The sequence below is a fragment of the Pungitius pungitius genome, chromosome 17 (assembly GCF_949316345.1).
Source record: "Pungitius pungitius chromosome 17, fPunPun2.1, whole genome shotgun sequence".
NCBI lineage: Eukaryota > Metazoa > Chordata > Actinopteri > Perciformes > Gasterosteidae > Pungitius > Pungitius pungitius.
The window spans coordinates 11,937,467-11,955,979 of NC_084916.1; the positions used below are offsets into that span (position 1 = coordinate 11,937,467).

At 44.6% G+C, this 18,513-nt stretch overlaps 2 protein-coding genes across 2 annotated transcripts; one reads left to right on the top strand and one right to left on the bottom strand.

Moving 5' to 3' along the window:
* The first annotated feature begins 1,229 nt into the window (after positions 1 to 1,229).
* cdca7b (cell division cycle associated 7b) lies at positions 1,230 to 7,337 on the top strand. Its single transcript, XM_037474366.2, has 10 exons — positions 1,230 to 1,517; positions 2,666 to 2,809; positions 2,890 to 2,987; positions 3,686 to 3,911; positions 3,997 to 4,059; positions 4,508 to 4,690; positions 5,406 to 5,555; positions 5,660 to 5,809; positions 6,747 to 6,883; positions 7,144 to 7,337. The coding sequence occupies exons 1-10, from the start codon at positions 1,500 to 1,502 to the stop codon at positions 7,163 to 7,165; spliced, it is 1,191 nt and encodes a 396-aa protein (XP_037330263.2). The 5' UTR covers positions 1,230 to 1,499; the 3' UTR covers positions 7,166 to 7,337.
* sp4 (sp4 transcription factor) lies at positions 7,324 to 16,030 on the bottom strand. Its single transcript, XM_037474365.2, has 7 exons — positions 15,387 to 16,030; positions 14,994 to 15,064; positions 13,737 to 14,087; positions 12,457 to 13,642; positions 12,016 to 12,214; positions 11,344 to 11,543; positions 7,324 to 10,864 (listed from the first exon to the last, which is right to left on the bottom strand). The coding sequence occupies exons 1-7, from the start codon at positions 15,391 to 15,393 to the stop codon at positions 10,578 to 10,580; spliced, it is 2,301 nt and encodes a 766-aa protein (XP_037330262.1). The 5' UTR covers positions 15,394 to 16,030; the 3' UTR covers positions 7,324 to 10,577.
* Between the last annotated feature and the right edge of the window lie 2,483 nt (positions 16,031 to 18,513).

An 18,513-nucleotide genomic window follows, 5' to 3' on the forward strand; every position in this document is an offset into this window, starting at 1 on the left:
TTACAGTATCACATGGCAGTAACTCTTGTTTTAGCGAGAAAAATAACTGTCATAGACACAACAGTAAAATGAGCACAGTTTTGCGTACAACATCAAGCAACAAAAAGAGAAACCAGACTACTGACCACATGCCTTAACTCTGACTGCCATAAAAGACCCTTAAAAGATTATGTAGTGAAATTATCATACACGCATGATCCTTCCCTGTCCTGTTGACTAATGCAAACATACCAAACACAATATTATCAAAAGTTTAAATTGAAATGACCCAAGAAGACCGTTAATGTTTTTGGAGAAGGACATAACAGAAGGGGAGCAGTGAAAGGGAATGAGATCACGGGGAGAAAGAGAATGAGAGGAGAACATTTTCAATCTGAAAGAATAATTGTGGACTTAAATATAAAGACTTTCTATTTGCAATGTGTAAACAGCTGCCTCCGTCACGTCTCTGCTGATTCCAGCTGGCATGAACTGTGGTAAACAGTCAGTAATTGGTCAGCGGTGTTTAACGCCCTGGGTGTTGCAGTATGGTTTCCTGAAGCTGCTGTGCCCTATTATCTTAGTCACCCTGATGTGTATTTTACCCAGCAGCCATCTGACAACTCAACAACAGTAGAGCATGTAGTAATGAAGGTGTGTGAGACAACCAGATTACATAGGCGTTGATGCAGGTGGTCTGTCATTGTCAATCTGACTGAGTGCCCTTGCAAATTAAAACAAGTGACAAAGAGTATTTGGGTCAGGTCCAGGCTTTAAAAAAAATCAGTTCATAGCCTGAGGCTCAATTTCTCTGGTTTTGGCTATATTGTCTCAAGAATAAATATTTTTTACAAGCTGATACCAAATATTAACCTGCTATTTAACTTGAGCTAACTATAAACTCACATAAATAAATACAATGGAGTAAAACGTCTATTGCATTTGCCAGCATAACTGGAAATTAAGTACATAAAAGTAACCTTCCACATTTACACACATAGTTAGATTCCACCACAACTAAAAGTACTTTTGTGTGTATTTTATGAATGCTTCATCTTTTCGGTTGACTCTATATTTCAAAGAAAGAAACAAGGATACCGACCCAACGGCTTTATTCTATGTAACGTTCTTCATCATGTGCCCTTATTATAGTGGCAGATGCTTATCACTTTTAACCACGCCCATTTACTTTTTTCGCGCGAAAGGCGGACCGCTCCATTTGTAATAAGAGGGGGACGATGAAGAGAGACTTCCTCTAAAGATGGACAGAAACCTCTTTATTGATAATTGTAAGGCAGTGGTGATTCTTCCAATTCTGACTGAGCTTTAATTAGAGCCTCGAAAGTTCAAGTGTTGGACTTAACTAAACATCAATGCATAAGTTCAATAATCAAACCCCCTACTTTTGCAATGATCGGTATTCTCCTGTTGTTCATTTTTAAACCCGCCGCTGCTCTTTAGCTTTTGTATTAGACAAAAGTTTCTGTTGAACGGAAATTTGCCAATAAAACGAGAAACAAATGACACTCACGTCAAAGGTAAGTGACCGAACAGTACGTCTGAATGTAGCTCCACCGTTTGGGGTCTTGTCAGAAAAGTCGATATGAACCGTGGCTTGAATCTTCGTTCATTCGTATCGTTCCTCGAAAAAAAAGTGTTTTTCTGCTCCAGTGTTAGCGTTAGCTTGTTCGGCCCTGCAGCACAGACATCCTGCCATTCTGTTCATGCTTAAGTGCTATTTGCTAAACGCCTCAAGTCTTTGTTTTGACCAGCCGGCCCACGCATGAGCAGCTTCACGTCAATGTTCACGGGTGCTGTTTCTATTTCGGGCAGATGGTCAAAGTGAAACGGTGTTCAATGGCCGCACTACTGTAAGGTCAGAGGTCAACACCCCCAAGTCTGCAGAGATTTCAGATATACACAAATGCATCAGACACAGCTTGACTGTTTTACCCAATAAAAAATAGTTTCACTTGCAAAACATGTGTCAGAGACTCCAAGTCTACAACAAGCTATGCAGCTAATCAATCCTCGTGTTGTGTTTGGTAGACCTTTACGATGAAAAGTATGCTTCACATTGTTTTATCAGCTTGATACGTCATGTATTTCCTAATTTTATGGGACTGGCTTTGAAATCTGATTTTGCTGGCATGCGCATAAAGCCTGCGGTCCTTGGCACGTTGCTGTGAAGGTGTGGACAGTATCCCGATTAGATATTTATACATGAATTGCCCATATAATGTATAACAAATATTAATGTGATACATTTTCCATTACATGTTTATCACACATGTTGCATCAGGGACTTTGGGACCCCAAACTATGAGGAAGTAGAGCCAATGTTGACAAAGTACAAATATTAAGTGTGTGTGTTCCTTTTCCACCCCACGATGTCATGGCTGAGAACCGTTGCCAAGCTGATTTTTCAGTATTGTTTACATCAATGTTTTCTAGCTTGGAATCTTCTCTCTTCTCTCAGCTGGTTCATTGCTGCACGTATTGGCTACTTAACGTTACCTTGTTGATGAATGGAATATTGTGACACCGGTGGCAGGACTGTGTACCGTGACACCCGAGTGCCTGAGAGAAACTAAACGGGGACCCACTCCTATAAAAACACTGGAAACGCCCCTCATCTACTCCACCCAACCTCACTAACTATGACGCTCAATATGTCTGCCGACAGGCTCCGTGTTTCAAGTCCAAGTTCATCACCGCTGAGCTGGCTCGTCTGTTCAGCCAGTCGGACAGTGAGGAGGACTTCGAAGGTTTCAGTGAGGATGAGGAAGGGGAGGACAGGAGATCGTTTTACCAACGGCAAAATACCAAGGTGTGATTATTGTCTGCGTCATTATTTGATGAACGTGTGTGCGAAATACCGAAGCCCAATGAGCTGTTTTTTTTCTGCAGCTGGATTCAGATGAGAACACCGACTTTGACACAGGCTTCTACTCTGATGATGAGGGAGCCCCCCCGCCAAAGAGGAAGAGTCTTTTAGTCGCCCTGAGGTGTGTTTTTGTGTGTGTGTGTGTGTGTGTCAACGGCTTAATAAGCAAGTGGTTAGTTTTTGAAAAACTTTTTTTGCAGGTGATTTTTAATTATTTTTACTGGTGATTGCTGTATGTGAGTTTGTTGGAATACCTACATCCATTTGTCTGAGTCTGCCTTGTCTATGTAAAATATCTAGAAGCGCTGCTATCATACACAAAAAGTATTTGCAGTACAAAACCTTTTTTAAATGCACCAAAAACACACGTTGTGTCTTTAACCAACATGTGTGTTTAACAAGTGAAGCCAAGCGGAAGTGCGTTTTAACTTAAATCTCAGATGGCGATGAATCCAGAATGATGAACTCCAGACTTCAAAAGGGCAGCCTGAAAACTAATGGGTGGCTTCACAGCGACTTCCTAAAATACAGTTGATTTTTTTTTTCTTGAATATGCAAACTTTGTGATTGAACAGAGCCTCTGACTTTAGGTCCTTCTTTATCTACTTGTGAGGTTAATTACTCATGTCACTTTTGATGGTGCAAATCCTGATCAGCCAGAAATAAAGAGGCACTAATCATTATGATTTGGCCTCAAAAAAGGAGAATTCGCTATAGATTCGTCCCAAGTTTGCTACGTTATGTATTGTATTGGCCAGTTACTCAAGGGACCATGTGAGATGGTAGATGTGGTGATTCTTTTTTAATCTTGCTCCTCAGGTTTCCTGTCAAAAGATTGTCAAGCCACAAACGGGAACTAAAAGAGAAAAATGTCAAAAAGCCGGTCAAAGAAACTCCTCCTTCACAGAGAGCCAGAAGAAGTCAAAGAATGAAGCAGCAGCAGCAGCAGCAGGATGAAAAAGAGGAGGAGGAGGAAGAAGAAGAGGAGGTCCTGTCTCAGAGCCTTCGCAAACGAGACAAGAACATCCAGGAAAACAAGGCCATGGTAATGAACCCTTACAACATTTTGGTGTTGTCTCCTCATTCCCTTTGTCACATGTCCTTCACTCCTCTCTGCTGCTGCCTTTCAGCTGGCGAAGCTGTTTGCTGATCTGAGCACCATGGCTGACCTCACTCTGCCCACAACCCCTCAAGTGAGTACCATCACCAGCGATGCCACATATACATGGCTAAAAAAATACACAAAACTCAACAATGAGAAATATTCAAATCCACACAATCAATGGTACAATTACATAATCTTTTATCCAATTTTAAAGGATGTCCTATTTTAAGTTGGAGAGATTACGTAAAATGAATAACGTCTACAACAATAGGAAAATATGTTCATTAAGTACAACTAATTAACAAGAAGTTGCCAGTAATGAATTATTGGGTCATCTTGTGTACAAAACTGTGTATAATTTAGATTACATTTTTCAAGTGCTTGAGTTTAAAAATGGATGGTACAATTAACAATATAATTTTATGTGTGTCTTCTGATTCAGTTTTCTCAACAAAAAGCAGAAGCTGTAATTCCAAATGATAAAACCTGTTTGTTTGGGACATATTTTTAAACATTCTTATCTTTTATTTTCAAAGAAAAAGAAGCGGGCATCGGAGAAAGCGTCGACACGGAAACGCAAGTTGGCACCAGAGTTGGGGTCGGAAAGGAGGAACCCGTCTCGTAAAGCGCGTCCTCCTGAGAACTTTGCCGTGGAGGAGAAGAGCGAGCCGCTCGCCATCAGAAACCCCAGGACTGTGGACATCAGGAGACTGGTGGAGGTACGATGTGCAACGCACTCCTCACACCACCCCCCCCCAGGCCTCCCTGGAGGGGGGAATTCTGTTCATTTTAGAGTTCATCTGTTGAATAACTGAAGAGGCTGGATTCATTGTGTTCCCTTTAAAATGTTGGGATACTTGAGTATTTTTATTTGATATAACTATCTACTCCCAGTCCACTATATCTCAGAGTCAATTATGGTTCCTTTTTACAATGTTTTAATGACAATATAATCCATTGTACAGATTAAGAAAAATGAAAATCAACATATGTACAATGTATTATGAAGTAGAATATTATAATTGATGATATACTATTAGCTCCACTGCTACGAGCTGCAAGACTGAAGGGATTTACACATTAACGCATTGATAATTATGATGCAATGATATACTGTAGTATATATTTTTTGGAAAACTTTTGATGCTAATACTTTTTGTACTTTAACTAAAGTAACATTTTGAATGCAGGACTTTACCTTTTATAACTGAATATTTTTACATTGTGGCACAAGTAAAAGACTACTAGACAATTCAATGGCCCTCCCCTCAAATGTCCCCTGCGAATATTTTCATTGAAGTAACTTGTACGGCCAAAGTTCTCAATTACACATACTTTAATCCCAGCACATTCTACAAATTCAATATCTGAAAAATAAGATGATACCAAGACTTGAATACCATTATTCTTAATCTGCTGGTTGTGATTGGACAGGTGGACGAGGACGTTAGTGGGAAAAAGAGGAGGCGGAGCCGCGGCTCCCGGAGGAGCCAGTATGAGGTGAGGTCAGTGGACGACATCACCCAAGAAGACCTGGACAACATAGCTCAACGCAGCAAAGACAAGATCTGGGACAAAGACACAGTGAGTCCCATCAGGCTTTCACCCGTCTCACGTATTCAACCGTGTGGATTTGTGGGTCGGTTGGTTCCTTCATGTGTGTCGTCTCATCCCATCCGTTGCTCCAGGGCAGCTCGTGCCACCAGTGCAGACAGAAGACCCTGGACACCAAGACGGTTTGTCGCAGTGGCTTCTGTGTGGGGGGCAAAGGTCAGTTCTGCGGGCCGTGCCTGAAGAACCGCTACGGAGAGGAGGTCCGCGATGTGCTGCTCGACCCGGTCAGTGCGAACAGACACGTTAACTCCCCATGTCTCTCACTTTGTAGATAGTATTGCAAGTTACAAACACATATAAAAACCCATTTGTCTTCAATTTTTTGATTCCATTACTTAACGTATAAAAGCTGTTACTAGTGCTTAAGGGAACATTAAAAGTAAATAATATATAACAGGCTATGTAAGACTAATGGTCACACCAAAGTGATTTTTTTTTTGTATTTATGTCTGGTGTTTCAAAGAATATTCCCTTAAAATGTATATTAAGCTTGATTTTTACACAGCAAGATAATATTCGTGAATGTTTTGCCGTTTATTTAAAAAAAAAATTGGTTTACTGGTTTACAGCCAGTGACCACTTTTTGTTTTGCTCCAAAGCTGAACAGAGTATTCAACAGAAGAGATGTGGGCTTACAAAACTCAACCAAACAAAGAGCACCCCCTAGAGAAACTTTTGCCTTATTACTTACAAAGAATGTGAGTGTATCCTTACATTGAGCAGCATGTAAAACCTGTTAAACCTTTTAGGTGCCTGCTTGAATGCTCTCCTTGTCTTTTTGCTGTAGGGAGAATTTGGCTTTCATTCCAACCACTGGCCACAATGTGTTGAAGTTATCACAGGGAAATGTTATTCATGACTTTCCAATGCGACAGAATCACAAATAAACATTGAGTATTCATTCCCAGAATAAGCAAAATCAGGTGATTTTGAATATATTGAAGACTTGGCGGTTGAAGGAAGTAGCATTGCTACTCCTTTGTGTGCCTCCCATTTTTTTGTTGGGAAGAAAGCGTCGCTGTGGAGAGGGACTCCATAATGTCCCCCCCGGATGAACGTAAAGAAAAAACTTTTGTGGAACGGCCATGAAAGCTGGACAAAGATTCTCCGGTGCAGTAGGTAAACCCCACGGTTGTTGAAATGTGGACCTTTTCTCCGTAGACGTGGTCGTGCCCCATCTGCCGAGAGGTGTGTAACTGCAGTCTGTGCCGTAAGAAGGAGGGCCGCTGTGCCACCGGCATCCTGGTGGGATTGGCCCGCTACAACGGCCACGACAATGTCCACGAGTACCTGGAGAGGTACGCCACGTATCAGTGTCAAGTGATGGGTTCATTTTGAACTAAACAATAAATGATAAAAATTAATACAGCCAATACAAACGGTGAGAATTGTCAGTCTGAATGTAATGTTTTGGAGTTTAAATATACAATTCTTTGAGAAATTGTGATTTGTTTAAAACATTTTTCAAAACCTTGCAGATCAAGAGTGACAGTGACAATGCGTTGCGACCACGCTGAGAACACCGCTGCTCACCTAATTGTTTTTGTCTTCATTGCAGCATTCAGAGGGATCTGCTGTAAAGTCCAGAGAGAAGAAGCTGCTCCTACTGATAGAAGCCTGAAGCAGGCTGACCTGCTGCACAGTACCGTGGAACTCGTTCTAATGCACATTTTTAGATCAACCTTTTATAGCTGATTAGAAAAAGCAAGAAGACAAAAGTTTTTTTTTTTTTTATACCCCTGTTTTATATATCCTGGGTGTTTTTTTCCTTCTTGTTTTTAAGTCAGCGTTCTGAGTGGTACACTTTTGTTCTGATTATTTCCACTGTTCAACAAATGCAAGGTATGGATAGATGCAAAAGCAGCCTTTTTTATACGACATCTTTTTACGCACCGACTACTTTAAAGTGGCTAACTTTACAACACTGTAGTTCTCAGTCCACTGTAAATTCTAATAAACATCATTCTATAAATGATCAACCATGTTAACTTTATTGTATTTTTGGGAGCTCACACCCCCCCTTTTTCCTTTTTTTTTTAATGCTACACCAGTTTTCTAAAAAAGTTGCCAATTATGTTTGTCTTGTTGCTACACACCTCAGGTGGGAGGGGTCAGCTCCGGGTCAACTGTCTCTCTCGAGCCTGTCAGCTGATCTCTGTGTAATGGCTGAGTAGCAGTGATGCAGGGGCGGGGGGTCACAGCGCAGTCAGGGGTCACCCTGAGGTCGCCATGAGTGCAGCATGCCCCACGCGGTGGTGAAACAGATCGGCAGACGGGTCCTGTTTTCACTCCGGTGGGATCAAAACGTCAATATTTGTCACTGTGCATTACTTTAATTTTACCTTTTGACAAATCCACAAAATCGCCCGAGGGTGCAGAGCGAGGTCGTAGACGTTGGGAGTCTTTTGAAGTGCTTCAAAGGTGGGACTCGTCAAAGGTTTGCGTGAGCTGCCTAATACTTGATTCTTTTCTTTTGGCACTGAAGGTGTGACCTGCTGGTGAACTCCCTAAAGACCCACTTTGATCACAGCAGAGCAACACTGGGGGGGGGGGGAGGGTTTCCGAAGGAGACGGTTAATTCGCTAATTATCTGTTTAAAGCAACGGAGCAGCATTTGAATAGTTCCAGGTTTGATCCTCACAACATCAACGGCAGGATCGCTAATTGGAACAGTAAATGTTCGCAAAGGAAATGCAGTTATCACCGTTGTCGCAACACAACACAGATTAGCTGACAATTAGGTGGCAGAAGTTGTAGAGATTGTGTGTTTTGATTTTAAAGTCAAAGTGAGTCATGTGCAGAGGATCAGCGATGAATTTACAACCGTTTTAATCACTTTATTGTCAAGTGTTAATTAGGCAAAGCATCTTTTCTGCTTAAAGTTGTTCTTCTATTCTTTTTTTGTATTTTATCGACATAACACATTTGTACAAACCAGTTTTAAAAATATCAATAAACTTAGGCCTTTGAGGCTAACCTGGCAAAAACCCATTATCAAATGTTATGGAGACAAACATCTTTTTAGAAAAAGATTTACACATGAGATGTCACTACAAAATATCAAAGAAAGTTGGTCGTCACACAAAATATTACCAAAAACATCTAAATTTGTTTGGTATCAACCTTTTCAACTTTAAAGAATTGTAACTTTTTTGCTTTCTTCTTCTTTTGTTATTTATTTCCCTCCAAAATCACGTTATGGCGCAAAGAGAAGAAGAAGAAGAAGAAGAAAAGAACAGCAATGGTCAGACGTAGAAAAAAGAAATCCGAAGCACAAAGATTAAAGAAGAGAAGCAGCACTACGGCAAAAAACTCAAACATGCTGTACACAACCTCGGAATCAATACACACAAATACAAGTCCAGCAAAAGGCAAATAGTACAACTCAAGGATAAACAATAAATTAGCCGTACACAGTGGGGTCCTGTGTGGGGAACAACTGATAAATTCTATGAAATAAAAGCATCTCTTAATTTTAAAAGGAATGTACGCACTGAACTAACACAGAGCAACACCACCAGAAAACATCCCGTAATATCCACATAGCGAAGCTGCCCGACCCTCTCGCAACCCACTGCTCTCATCGCTGTGTCGCTCTTTAATGACCCCCCCCCCCTCCCCTCGCCTCCTGTGCTCTCCGTCTACGATGCAGGGGGGCGCCCCCTCTTTCTCCACCCGGCCAGCTCCGAGCTTCCCTCCGTACGACAGCTTGTGTTAAGGCAATAGCGGCACATGGGCCCCGCGGCGGGGACGGAGGGCCGGAGGGGTCGGGCCCCGCGGCGGGGACGGAGGCCCGGAGGGCCGGAGGGGTCGGGCCCCGCGGCGGGGACGGAGGCCCGGAGGGGTCGGGGACGGAGGCCCGGAGGGGTCGGGGACGGAGGCCCGGAGGGGTCGGGCCCCGCGGCACAGCGGGCGGAGAGCAACATCGGCCAAACTGTGGTTCCGTCCGGCAGGTACCACCTGATGGAAATGTATTCTATAAAAATGACAAACGGGCACTGGATGGACTTGGGCCGCGATGTTAAAAGCCACCCTGTGGTATCTGCAGAGCAGCAGCACTGCTTTCACACGTTCTCACGACTCGACTTGTTTTATAGACCGAGAACTTCCCCTGACACTGTAAACATGGTTTCACTGGGATTGTCATTAAAGTATTGCTTTCACCACACAAACAAAGTTGTAGAAAGCTAGATTGTTTTTCTCTATAGAAACCTTTTTTGTCTAATGGCCACTGTGCCTCAATAGGAATGCATTATTTATAAAACTTTTTATGTGCTTTTTTCTACTTTTTTTTTCATTCTTTTTTTTTTTTTTTTTAGAATTTCCCTCTCTTCAATAACAGTTTATCCGTTGACTGGTCTCGGAGGAATCAACACCTGAATCTGGTCTGAGGACTAAACCTGAACCATGAATATAACTCAAATTAGGTAGATCCTCTTTGTAACAGTGAGGGAATTCAGACACACACACACACACACTTGTTCACAGAGGTCACACACACCATCCCAGACTGCTCCTGCTCTATCGCTGCTTCGCAACAGTCCTGTACCATGATTGACTCTCAGCCCAGGTATGAAACAGGAACACAAACACTTTGTGCATAGAGTTAGATTCTGTTGCGATTTAAGGAAAGGCCCCTCCATGTTGGATGGTTTCAGATTCAGCAGACTACTCTTGTGCTAATCTAGACACTACTTGCGTTCCTTTCCCCACTGTGAATAGAATTAGTATAAATTAATTTCATAAATGCCAAACTAATCCTTCATATGTTTATGCTAAATTTATACATGCTAGTTATTTTTAGATTGTGATGTTTATATCTTTCCTTTTCTGTTCATCGCACGATCACGTCTCTTTTGAGTCCCTTTTTCATGAGAGAACATTTTTTAAATCTCAAATTAAAGGATTTTTTTTTTTTAAAAGAAGAAAAAGTAGTCACCCCCTTCAGTCCCTGTATAGGAAGTAAGCCTTCAGCAAACAAGAGTCAGTTGCTTATTGGAACTCCCCCCCTTCCTCCTCCTCCTCCTCCTCCTCTTCCTCCTCCATGTGATTAGAAGTGGTGGGTGTAGCTGGGTCAGAGTCACGTGAGAGGGTTGCCACAGCGACAATCTGAGGGGAGGCGTCCATGCCCTCGGGCGCGTCTTCCTCCATGTCGTCAGTGGTGATGATGGCCACCGCGGCGCCGGCCTTCTTGTTCTGGTGGGTCTTGATGTGCTTGGAGAGGTGGTCGCTGCGCATGAAGCGCTTGGAGCATTCGGGACACTCAAAACGCTTTTCTCCTAGAGGGGAGAATCCAAAGAATCAGACCCCTGTTTTTTTTTACTGTTGTGATCAATAAAATCTGCCTTCTATTCATATTCAACAAAATACACGAGTAGTCGTTGGCTAAGATGTTTCATTATGTGGAAAAGTTGAATAGTGTTGTTAATAAGAGTTTAAATTACAGCAGGAACTGTCACTCAAAAGAAAAATACATAGCAATTATTTTGACAACGAATTCATTCAAGTCATTTGTCAACCAGAATATGTGAAGAAATAAGCTTATTTGCTACCTATTTGTTTGGGTTTGCTAGTCAAACAAATCATTTGGAGATGCCATTTTTAAGCTCTGGGAGGTTTCCTTCTTCTAAGCTTTTCTTACATACTTAAGATAAATTGTGGATACATCCGTCATTAGTTACTAGCGGCGGGGTCCGCTCCGTCGGCACCCCCCCAAGGGCACCAGGGTGACCCACATCCCGGTAGCGGTTCTCCCTACCTGTGTGTGTTCTCCGGTGTCTCTGCAGCTCGTCGCTCCTGGTGAACCTCTTGCCGCAGAAGATCCAGTTACAGACGAACGGCCTCTCGCCGGTGTGCCAGCGCAGGTGAGCCCTCAGGTGAGACGTCTTGCCGTAAACTTTCCCACATCCCTCCATGTGGCAGATGTGCTGCTTCTTCTTCGTGGGGTCACCGCTATTCCTAGAAATCCCACACCGGGGTTAGGAGTGGGCTAGAGGTGGTATGTGTGTGTGCTTCACTAGAAGTAGTGGAAGTAATCTAAACCCAGAGGCAAAGATAAATGTTCAATACAAACTCGGTTTTATAAAGTCAGATTGGTTGCTCTGCTTGTTCTAGCAAAGCTTAATACATTTCCCTGAACATTCTCAGTTTATTTTGGGGTGCATGCTCCTCATTACAAAGTGAACTGTTGGGTCAGACCTCTCACTTCAGAAAACAAGCTACACTGTGTTCTGACCATCTGTCAAACCAGTGTTTCTTTAACCTAGTGATAACGGTTGGGTGGGTGGAAATATATAGAACTTAGTTTCCTTGTCAACTACTGCACTATATTCATATCTTTGGACTTATTTCAAATAGACCGACCCCTTTATTCTACATCTGACCACGTGTTTAAGCCCAGTGTTTCTGGAGCTCTGTAACGTCTTCGTACCTTCCCTCTCCGTCCCTGCAGTTCGGACAAGAGCAGGCGACGCGACGAAGCCTCTTGCTGGGCGGCCCTTCCTGGTCCGAGGAACTTTGCACTGAGCCCAGCTGATCCGGACTCATCGACGAGCCCGATGCCACATTGCCGACGGTGACCGTAACTGGAGACGATTGAACTTTGACCCCATCTTGACCTTGTGGTTGACCTAAAGGTGATTTGAATATTTTTTATAAAACGTGTGAACTTTTGTGGCACTGTAGAAAGCAAAACAAACAAAAAAATAAATAATCCAAAACCGGTCACAATTTGAATGGCCGAGATCTGTGGCACAATAACACAGGAGCTTCATACTTAAACAATGACTGACCTCATTGCTCATACCCTATTTTTGTTTCTGATAATAAATGTAACAGTGATGGATGACAGTTACTCTTCCTAAAGTCTTACCCTGTAGACCAGTAATAGTGAGGGGAACACCCTGCACCTGAACACCAGCGGTGCCAAGCCCTGCGATGCTGACCGTCTGCACTCCGGACCCCGGGTTGATCTGGGCTGTGCTCAGCGTCAGGGGGGATCCACTCAGGGACACCAGCCCTCCACTCCCCACTGTCGTCCCGCCGGCCATCGGGGCCAGCGTCAGCTGCTGTGGCATTGCTGCCCCGAGGCCGCCCTGCAGGGAGACGCCACCGGGCAGCTGCAGTGTCTGCCAGGTGATCTGCCCCGACGGGGAGAGGGTTGGAGTACGGATAAGGACCTGGGCTTGGTTCTGGAAGGCCTGGATGGGCTGCAAGGTTTGTCCTGGGGCCAGCTGAATGGTCTGAATGTGCTGAGGTTGCTGTTGCACTTGGGCCTGACTCTGAGGCTGCAAATGGATCTGCTGCACCAGCTGGTGCCCCATTTGTCCCACTATCACTTGCTGAATGGTTCCGGCTGAATCAATCTGGTTCTGTAGACCGTTGGCCTGGTTCTGGCTTTGAGAGTCGGCCTCGCTGCTCTGTACATGGCTGTCAGCCGGGCCACCCTCTGATCCAACAGAAACCACATGCGTCACATCGGACATGCTGTCACCTTCGGCTACCGCCGTCGAGCCACTTGTCGCTGTGGCAGAGGCTGCCCCAGACACTGCTGTTGTCATCAGCTGGTTGCCGTTGGCAACAGAGAATGTGCCGTCTGCTGATTGGATAAGCTGCACGGTCCCGCCCCCTCCGACATTATTTATCACTGGCAAAGCCAGGGTCATGCCACCAAGGTTTATGGGAACCGTGGTCATAACAGGAGTCTGGGAGCCCTGCAGAGTCTGCAGCTGCAGTGGGAACGACTGTGCAGGGCGGATCTGCAGCGGGACCGTCTGGTTGGCTGTACTTGTCAGGATGGCTTGCTGGTTGGCTGGCTGGAGGATAGCCTGGGTCTGGCCGGAGCTCTGGGTCTGGATGAGCTGGACCTGCTCCTGTACAGTCCCGATGGAGGCTGTCTGATGTGGGCTGATGTGGATCTGCTGCCCATCTGCCGTCTGCAGGTGAGGGATGACCTGATACTGGACCCCGCCCCCGGCATTTGGCAGATTCTGAACCTGGATGATCTGGAACTGCTGCTGGTTGGAGGCAACACAGTTGGTTCCACCCAATGTTTTCACCTGCCGGGAATAGAGCAGCGATACAGTAAAGATCACAAACGTTGGCAAAGAAAATAGATATGTTCAAGCCCACTAATTCCCCCACTCCCTTCACCTTGCGTCCACCCGGTGAGCTGTCATTAGCCAAGGTGGTGGCCACTGTCACAGCAACAGGCTGATTGGTGTTCTCTTTGGCCATAGTAGGCGCTGCTGTAAGGATCTGCCAGCCGTTCCCCGTGAACTGAGCTGGGACGAGTTCCAGCTGCTGGGGCACTAGGGCCTGACCTCCAGATGTGTCCAACAATATCTGCCCCTGGAGCTGACCTGGCTGCAGCTGGATCTGACCGGCCTGGACCTGGAACTGCTGGGCCCCCACCTGGGCCTGGGCCCCCTCCGCTCCCCCCTGCCCTCCGATCTTACTGCAGGTGGCCGCCAGCAGAGCCAACGGAGAGGGCTGCGAGGAATCCTGGGGGAGACGGGGTGGGGTTAAGGACGGATTGAGGGAGGGGGCAGAGAGTGCAATGTTTAGACAGGAGTTCTGAGGGGAGAAGGTAAAGCCAAAGCATCTGTGCAAAGCACATGTGTAAGTAAAAAAAAACGAGATCGGATGGGCACATTATGCTGTGCACACTATGAAAATAAGAAACGCAGATGAGAACAAGTAACGGTGCGAGGGGAGGAGATAACAAGGTGCCAATGATAAACAAAAAGCTCAGAGAAAGAGAGAGAGCTGTCAGTGGAAGTGGGCGGTATTACAGGAAGTGAGTGGGTGGGCGTGTGATAACCACATTTCTCTTTTCTCAGAACACTGGAAGTAAAATGCTGCTTTCTCTCTCTCCTCCTCCTCCTGCTCAAAGGAACTAGGTCGCAGGCAGTTTTCTTATGCTATACATCTCGGAAGCGGCCTAGGGTCTGTAACAAGTACAACAGCGTGGGACAAAATAGAGACAACGCTTGTCATACGCGCTGAACAACAGAAGATGCCCTGAAGAATCACTGCCTAGTTGAAATAGATCAAGCATATACAACCGATCAAAAGCAGATAAGAATGGAGGTGCCGCAGTTGTAGAGCCACATACCAACGCTGCAGGTCTTTATAATGATTCCAAATGCAGCATTAAATCATTTTGACCTTAATTCAAACAGACAATTGAAAAGTGCTGTGGATGTGACAGCCGTATGAGCCTATTGAACAAGCTTTAGGTCGGACTCTCAGCAGCACTGTACAGAAGCAGGAAGTGGAAATCACCAGAGAAACGCCCCCCAGAGGTGTCTCTCTAGGAGGGAGGGAGGGAGGGAGGGAGTAAATGTTTGGCCTAACAGGCAAAGCAAAAGTTATAGTTATAAGTATTATGAACAATTTTTCTTTTACCTGCGATCCAGAGCTTCTCCCCTTCTTAGACGCTTTTCCTCCTTCGGTTCCCAATGATTCCTTCTTGGAGTCTGTCAAAAACAGAGAAAAGAAAACGCAAGAATATCTAAAATATCTCTAGATTTAATTTTTTTATTTCTGAGTAATACAAAGTCCACTGAGGAGTCACCCTCATTTAGACACTAAGTTGGCTAAAAAAAACCCAATCTGATCTGATCTAATATTGCAGATAACAACCAAGACGATCAATAAAGGTAAAGTAGAAACCAGTTACCTCATCATCCATATCAAAGGCACTGAGAGCCTCCTATCTGTCAGAAGGAGAGCGAGAGGGAGGTGAAGAAGGAGAGACATGGGAGGGTGGGGGGGGAGGAGGAGGAGGAGGGTACCTACCACTCATAACGCATTAATATACCGAGAGGGTGTAGTTCACGGTAGAAGGCCGGCCGGGTGGAGAGGAGGCGGAGGACGGCCTATGTCTTCGGCACCGTGGGCCGCGGCGGATCTGCCCGTTTGACGAAATAAAAAAAAATAAAAAACCCACCCACCGGCCAGGAAGGGCGGTGCCAAAGCGCGCGGCGCAATCAAGCAGCTCGCGACTAACGGAGATAACGGAGGTCGCGGTGAACGTCACCGGGGCCCCGTCCGCCCCCCACCCCCGCCCCCTCCCCCTCGTCGCCGCCCAGGTCCTGTGTGTCCCTTTTTTTTTTTACCGGGCAGCCTGTCCATAAACCAGCAGATTGGCGCTCGTCACGGTAGCGTCCACAGAGAAGTTGTCAGTGTGTGACCGCGGAGGCCCACCCACTTCCATTTAAGCATCAGGACAACACCCTCTCTCCGACGCGCCTGCCCGTCGCCGCTGTTTCTCTCTCGCCGCGAGGGGGTGGGGGGGGGGGGGACGCCTCGTCGTCGTCCTCGCGCGCACCCGAACAAAAAAAAAAAAAAACAACCGTCACCGGCGATTTTGTATTTTTGTCGCCTATTTAACCCTTTTTTTTACGCCATGTACAATTGTTTTTTTTTTGAGGGGACGATTCGGGGGGAGATGGCCGTGGCTTTTGTGGGCGGACGCGCTCCTCCCACTTATTCAGATTGGTCGACGGGGCTCGGCGTGCGAGGGTCGAGATGGGAGTTGTATTTTGCTGAGGCCTCGCCTTCTCCAGCTTCGTCGGGCGCTGGGGACTACAGCTCCCGTGATGCTCCGCGACGGCGGTTGGGCGGTCACGTTGGTGTGACGGCGCGAGGGAAGGGCGGGGACTCGTGTGGCTTTCAGGGAAGAGGGGAGGAGGAGGAGGAGGAGGGGGGCGTGTGTTCGTGCTTGTTTCCACTGTGTGCACTGGTGTCACAAGATGACAGAGCGAGCTGTGGAACGAAAGTGTAGTTTAGTTTCATGAGCTGTGGAAAGCTGTTTTTTGAATAATGCCACAATTGTTCTTCTGTGCTAAAATAGCTCCACCCCCCCCCCCTGCCCATATCTTTAGTCGATGAACCTTACAAGGATGAAACAATTGGCCTCCTGGTTGTAAATATGTGAAGGAAATTAACATGTGACCCTTGCTTGCTGTATTGTAGGCTTTAGTGACCGACCTCAGATTGTTTGACCCCGGATGGCTGAGCAGTGGATTAGGCCTTTAGGCTTTCATTGATTTTGCATAATTTAATTAACCCTTTTGGTAGACTTCCTTCATATGATGTCACAAAAGTCAGTTTGTGACAAATAGAGGCTGCTAACAATTATTTTGATAATAGATTCATAATAAGCCACTCAAATATGAGACTTCTTTTTTCACTTGTATATGATTGTAAACAGAATACATAAAAAGTATAACAATTTATATTTTACTTTGAAAAGGACTAACACCATTCAAAAAATTTGGCTATATATATAGGAAGCAAAGCAGAGAACTTTGCTGCTTTTATTTGTATTGCAGTAGCACCAATCACACAGATGTGTCCTCTTTGTGTACTAGTTTGGAACATAAGTCGGGACCCTACCTATAACCTTGCACAAAAAAAACCCTTCAATCTCCCAAAGGGATATTTAAATTCATCAAACGCCGCTCCATGTTGACCTATCAGACCTGTATGGTCACAGGAAGGGGTTTCGCTTGCATAGTTCTTCCTCTCCTGCAGGTAAACCCTTCCGTGAGCAAGGAGCAACTTGAACCAAGTGGAGTCAAAGCCCCGGTTCACCAAGCAGAAAACATTAGTGGGCAACCAACTGAGGGTATGCCCACGGCACACAAGGACAATATATTTAGGCTGATATGCTGTCAGCCAGAGCAGTACTCTGCCAATGTGGAAATGTCTGTCTAAGATGCTCTCGGGTCATTAAAATAAGTTAGAATACAACTGAAAGCTGTTCACTGGTATTTATTGCAAAATATGTGAAAATGTGAGGTCCAAATTGGATTTCAACCCTTTAGAGGCTCTTATCCACGATGGAACTTGATGCATAAACATTAATGAATTGGTCATGCTGCAACATCAACTTTAAAGTTTAAAATCAGACTTTTCCTCATCAGATACTTATTACTACTATTGAGCGTAGCTGCTATAGCAGGCTGCTAATACAAAAGTTCTTTGGTTTCTTTTGGTCATAAGACTGCTAGTATTATGTGACAAACTACACACACATACACACACCTGGACTGGCCCAGAAACATAGACACACAGACATGCACTGTAATTACTGCGGAAGCCAAGTGCGTTGGTTCCCGCCCTCTGGGCCACTCGGCCGGGCGTTGCCAGGCAACGGGGTCGGTCTGAAGAAGGGTTGTTGCCTGGTTGATTGTGTGATGGAGGTGATGGGAGGTGCGTGCTGACAGAGGAGGCTATCATTTCTTGTAGATAACTATACGACACATAAGAAGTATCCTTTTCCAGTGATTAATGCTAAAATGCAAAATACAGAAATAATATAATCTATATATACATATTGTCGATAATCCTCAAAAAAGTTACATCTAACTTTTAATGATCCTACTTGTATGAAAGGGCATTGGGCCTCTACAAATATTAAATTAATTTAGGATCAGCAGAAGCTGAAATTAAAAAGGTATATTCAGTAAATGTGTGGAAATTTTAAGTAATCCTTGTTTTCCAGCTGCTGCCACTAGGTGGCGCCATATACCATACATGGATGCTCAATACATAATAAGATAAAATGAGATACGTGTTAATTCATCCCCAGAGGTTAACATCTACTTAACATGATACAAAAAAACTGGAATGTCTAAAACTCAAATAAAAACGGAAACTCGCACGCTGACACCTCCACATTTTCCTTTTTAGGTAAAGTATCAGGTGGATTTTGTAAATATTGAAATACTGAAAGGTAGAAATTAATTGTATGAATAAAAGCATGACCAACACTAAAAGTATGATCAGGTTTTAAAAGTAAGTTGTCATTTTTTATCATGTGCATTATATTATCCCTTATTATTTAAAATATGTAAGCGGCATGTTAATGATCATTTAAAAGTTGTGTAGGTTCATTTGTGAAAAGTTGTAAAATAAT

Excerpts from the sequence above, each read along its gene's own strand:
- cdca7b (XM_037474366.2), top strand. Across the intron at positions 5,556-5,659 it reads AGATCTGGGACAAAGACACA|GGCAGCTCGTGCCACCAGTG; the intron begins GTGAGTCCCATC and ends CCGTTGCTCCAG. Across the intron at positions 6,884-7,143 it reads GTCCACGAGTACCTGGAGAG|CATTCAGAGGGATCTGCTGT; the intron begins GTACGCCACGTA and ends TCTTCATTGCAG.
- sp4 (XM_037474365.2), bottom strand. Across the intron at positions 14,088-14,993 it reads GGAGAAGCTCTGGATCGCAG|GATTCCTCGCAGCCCTCTCC; the intron begins GTAAAAGAAAAA and ends CGTCTCCCCCAG. Across the intron at positions 11,544-12,015 it reads TGCAGGGACGGAGAGGGAAG|GAATAGCGGTGACCCCACGA; the intron begins GTACGAAGACGT and ends TGGGATTTCTAG.